The sequence below is a fragment of the Histoplasma capsulatum genome, genomic scaffold (assembly GCF_000149585.1).
Source record: "Histoplasma capsulatum NAm1 scaffold_7 genomic scaffold, whole genome shotgun sequence".
NCBI classification, from domain to species: Eukaryota; Fungi; Ascomycota; class Eurotiomycetes; order Onygenales; family Ajellomycetaceae; genus Histoplasma; species Histoplasma mississippiense.
The window spans coordinates 1,212,352-1,217,525 of record NW_001813976.1 but is presented as its reverse complement, the minus strand read 5'-3'; the positions used below and the strand labels follow the sequence as shown (position 1 = coordinate 1,217,525).

Sequence of the window (5,174 nt, the reverse complement as noted above, 5' to 3'; positions counted from 1 at the left end):
AGACCCCTTACACCTCTCCGGGAAAATCGTTCCACAGTAAATCGTTCGCAAAAGTATGCCGGCATCGATGCAACGAAACTATTCCCTGTGCATGTTAGCGCTCGTTGTGATGGCGTTGATGGCCGTGTCGATCCATCTGTTCCCATGGATTTCAGGTCTACTAATAGAACGGGCTCTGTCAAAGTTTCACGAGACGATGATCCAAATGCTCAATACCACGACTTCAGAGCGTTCACCGATGACTATAGACCCGACTGGTATTGGAATCAAATGAGAATGTTGAGAGCAAACTACAAGAAGGGATATGTTGGCTACTCTCCTCAATATTTGAAAACACTCGTGGATAAGGATCAGGCAATCGCAGTCCTCGACGGCTATGTGTACGACTTGACAAACTATGTCATAGGCGGCCGTCGCCCGAGGCCACCCCCTGGTCAACAGGCCCCAAAAGACGTCAATGTCAACTTTATGGATCCCCTTGTTGTCAATCTATTTCAACAAAGACCCGGCCAGGATATCACTGAGGATTTCAATCGGCTGCCACTTGGAAAGCGAGAGCAAGCCATGCGCACCTGTCTGGCCAATTTATTTCAGGTTGGGAAGCTGGATACTAGAAGTTCCGCCCAGTGTCAATTCGCCCAGTATTTCATCCTCGCTATATCGCTCCTCTTAGTCACCATCATTGGTTTCAAGTTCTTCGCCGCATTGCAATTTGGAAAGAAAAATCTACCTGAAAATCTTGATAAATTCATTATTTGTCAAGTTCCAGCGTACACTGAAGATGAAGAGTCTCTGCGCCGAGCCATCGACTCAATGGCTCGAATGAGGTATGATGACAAACGTAAACTCCTTGTTGTCATCTGCGATGGCATGATTATCGGACAGGGAAATGATCGACCTACGCCCCGGATCGTCTTGGACATTCTCGGCGTTTCAGATACTGTGGACCCCGAACCGTTAAGTTTTGAAAGCTTAGGAGAAGGAATGAAACAACATAACATGGGCAAAGTCTACTCTGGATTATACGAGGTTCAAGGCCATATCGTACCCTTCTTGGTTGTTGTTAAGGTTGGTAAGCCTTCGGAGGTGTCTCGCCCTGGAAACCGTGGCAAGAGAGATTCGCAAATGCTCTTAATGCGTTTCTTAAACCGTATCCATTACAACCACCCAATGAGTCCCCTTGAACTTGAAATACATCACCAAATTCGCAACATTATCGGGGTCAACCCCACCTTCTACGAGTTCATACTTCAAGTAGATGCAGATACCATGGTAGCTCCGGACTCTGCTACTCGAATGGTTGCATCTTTCCTTCAGGATACACGTATTATCGGTCTTTGTGGAGAAACAGGACTCAACAATGCCAAATCTTCCATAATAACAATGATTCAGGTTTACGAATATTACATCTCGCATAATTTGACAAAAGCGTTCGAGAGTCTTTTCGGATCGGTGACATGTTTGCCTGGTTGCTTCACAATGTACCGTATCAGAGCCGCAGACACAGGAAAACCTCTTTTCGTCAGTCGAGAAGTCGTAGAAGCTTATGCCGAGATCCGCGTTGATACTCTACACATGAAAAATCTTCTCCATTTGGGTGAAGATCGTTATCTCACCACACTTCTTCTGAAGCACCACCCGAAATACAAGACCAAATTCCTCTTTAATGCACATGCCTGGACTATTGCACCTGATAGTTGGGCTGTGTTCATGTCTCAGCGCCGGAGATGGATTAACTCGACCGTCCACAATCTCATAGAACTCATTCCTCTGCAGCAACTTTGTGGGTTCTGTTGTTTCAGCATGAGGTTCGTTGTCTTTGTCGATCTTCTGAGTACCATTATCCAGCCTGTGACAGTGGCATATGTCATATATCTCATTGTCCTTATCGCCATCAACCCAACGCTGATTCCAATCACGGCATTTATTTTGCTCGGAGCTATCTATGGTCTACAAGCCATTATTTTCATCGTCCGTCGCAAATGGGAAATGGTTGGCTGGATGATCATTTATATCCTTGCTATGCCCGTTTTCTCCCTTGGCCTCCCGCTCTATTCTTTCTGGCACATGGATGACTTCACCTGGGGTAACACCCGTATCGTCACTGGAGAGAAAGGCCGTAAGGTTGTCATCTCAGACGAGGGTAAATTTGATCCCGCATCCATACCAAAGAAAAAGTGGGAAGAATACCAAATCGAGCTTTGGGAAGCGCAAACCCAACAAGACGATCGTTCCGAGGTTTCAGGAATCTCCTATGGCACTCGGTCCTACCACCCACCAGCTTCTGAATACGGATTTGCGTCCTCACGACCTGTTTCTCAAGTCGAGCTTAATCGCTTTCCCGGGTCCCGGATGTCCCTCTCTCCTTCGGAGATGTTGGGTACCGGCCCTGATATGGAGATGGTAGACCTCGCGGGACTTCCAAGCGACGATTCACTGCTTGCAGAGATCCGTGATATCCTTCGTACCGCAGATTTGATGACCGTTACGAAGAAGAGTGTCAAGCTGGAGCTTGAACAGAGATTCAATATCAATCTTGATGCCAAACGGCAGTATATCAATTCTGGTATGTTTTTTTTTTTTTTTTTTTTTTTTTTTTTTGATTCCAATCACACAAAAAAAAGCCACAAGAAAATTGATTATTTTGCGTTTCGCTAACGTCTGGATTTAACAGCCACCGAAGCAGTTCTTTCAGGGCAACTTTAAAAAAAAAAAAAAAAACCAATGAAACCCATCTCTCATCAACCATTTACCCGGAGTTCCTAACGTATTTTCCTACCGTCAGTCTCATTCTTCATTTACTCTTGTTTCTTGTTTCCAATTTTCCGTTCAGTACATTGTGAGCGCATTTCGTTGGGTTAAGTTTATTTTCGTTTCTCTTCTAGCGTTTGGATTTAAAGTTGTTCCCCCCCCTAGTCGCCTTTATCTAATACCGTAACTACAAAAGAATTTTGGGCTTTATCAAGCTAACTATTTAATTATTTTGCAAATTGCGAATTCTGTCTTTTGGTTCTAGGATTTTTACTTATGAGTGTGTATATCTACGCATCAGAGGCCGTTCCATTCCAACCTTTGCCTATTTTGTCGTTCTTGACATGTTGCTTGAAAAATGATCCGAAAACGACATTCCTTGCGCTTTGTATTTGTTCTAATCCTTTATCAGCGTGGCTCCTTGATCTCTTTGTCTATCTTTTACTTTTTTTTTCCCCCGAGATTTTCTACTTCCTTTCTATATAGTGTTTGGTTTTTGGATCTTTCATTTTCTTGTGTATACACATTTTCAATTAATGATACATATTTATATTTTAATTTAGAATTTTCATGATAACTTATGCTCTGGGCTTATTTACTTCACAATTTCTTTCGGAATTATCCTCCAGGGGATGGAATACCTCTTATAGTTATCGAAGACTTCCTTCTGCTCGCAAGCAGCGATTTTAATCATGTGAGTCTTCTGAGGGCACCACCACGAATCGAGAGTCCGAAACATTTGGTCCGGCGAAATTAGGGGATGCAAAACAAGTTACGTAAAGCAAGAACGCTTCGTCCAGAAAATTTGTAGGGCTATACATACTGTACTAGTGGTTAAAAGGGGATCAACGGAGGTGTGATGGTATGAATACCGGATCCGTGGCTGTCTTTTATGTATTCCACTGTCAAGGGATGCGTCAAATTAGGGCTATGAGATCACGTGGCATTCACCCATCATCTTCGCCAGCTTCGCCAGTCGTCTGTTCTGTCTGTCCATCAGTCTCAGTGCAAGGATTTGAACCAAACTAAAATTAGAAATTGATCCCATTGGCAATGCTGCGGGGCGCCGCGGCGCCGCGGCGATTGGGCGGAAGTTCTCGGTCAACCAGCAATTGCCATTCGCAAGGTATGTATCTGCATACATATTCTCCCTGGCCCCCTACTATTTACGCGCTGGGCCCGAGAAGCTGCATTGCCACGAACTCGAGACCATTTCTGCACGTTTCTTTTTCCGCAGTGTACCAATCCTCTTCTTGTGAGCGTATGCGCGGCTGTTATTTAATGCAAGGCTGGAACGCAACTGGGATGAGGGCGGAAGGTGGAAGGCGGGGGAAGTGTGTGGAAAGGTGTTATCTCGCCTGGTCTCCGACTTTAAAAAGACAAAGAAAGGAGAGAGAATGACAGGACCAGGCTGCCAGTTGTCTCTCGATTGTCAAAGTCCATTTCCAGGAAGCCGGATCGAAGGCACAAGTCATCAGTATATATGGATGCCCAATAACCGTGGATTTTACTTCCTCTTCGTCCACCTTCCCTGGTGAATATTTCTTATTCTCTCTCTTCTCTCTCTCACACACAGGTAATTCGGATGCCTGTTAGTAAATTCTTTACCCCAAACTACCCATTGAATACGTACGGAGAAAATGCTCCCGAAGCTCCTCCACCGCTTCTACGGTTCGATCCTCCTCCTCGAAACTCTCGGGCAGGTCAGAGGTGACCGTCGAAAGGCAGAGATAATATCGAACGAACCAGGGCTTCATAACAGGAGACTTCGACACCATTTCTACAACGCGCTTGCGTATATTTGTGCCTTTGACACGGGTTCGGACCATGTCACTGCCGTCGCCCTTGATGCTCAGCCAGGCATCACCAAGGTGCTGATCGCGGCTAACAGGGGTGTTCCCAACGAGGTCTTCGAATTTTTGCGGGATATTTTGTCTATCTTGCACTCTATTGCGAAGAGATCCCCCGACGAAGAAATCGCTGATGCCCAAGACAACATACTTCACAAAGTTGTCAGCCTTAGCCAGCCTCGAATCCGCCGTTACCATGAAGTGGCTGTCGAAATGTATAAATCATGCGGCCCACTCATGCAATCCGCCCGCAAAGAACTTGGTGGTATACTGAAATTTTTATAGATTTCATCCTTCGGAATATGCCAGAAGCTGACGGTTTGTGATAGCCAAGGTGCCAGGTCACCCAAGGGTCTCCGAGCTGGACCGAGTTGGGGCGTTCTTAAATCGTTTCTTCACCTCCGGCGAGTCCTTAAAGGATGAATATGAGTGCCTTGATTTAGTGAAGCAATGCCATGGGCTTAGATATTCGGGCATGATCGACACTTTAGACTCATTTACCGCCCATGGACAACCGTGCCAATCGAAATTCAACGTCTTCAGGAGCTGCTTAAAAAGCTTGGAAAGCATGCA

General features: G+C 45.4%; 2 protein-coding genes across 2 annotated transcripts in view; both read left to right on the top strand.

Moving 5' to 3' along the window:
* HCAG_06001 (hypothetical protein) overlaps positions 1-2,706 on the top strand; it is a gene marked incomplete at both ends in the record, with an annotated part of 5,862 nt that extends 3,156 nt beyond the window's left edge. Inside the window, 2 exons of the mRNA XM_001538346.1 lie at positions 55-2,566; positions 2,675-2,706. Of these exons, the coding sequence (XP_001538396.1) occupies positions 55-2,566; positions 2,675-2,706 (2,544 nt within the window). The remainder of the gene's footprint in view (positions 1-54; positions 2,567-2,674) is intronic.
* A 1,685-nt stretch (positions 2,707-4,391) lies between these two features.
* HCAG_06000 (predicted protein) overlaps positions 4,392-5,174 on the top strand; it is a gene marked incomplete at both ends in the record, with an annotated part of 1,998 nt that continues 1,215 nt past the window's right edge. The window contains 2 exons of the mRNA XM_001538345.1: positions 4,392-4,866; positions 4,931-5,043. Of these exons, the coding sequence (XP_001538395.1) occupies positions 4,392-4,866; positions 4,931-5,043 (588 nt within the window). The remainder of the gene's footprint in view (positions 4,867-4,930; positions 5,044-5,174) is intronic.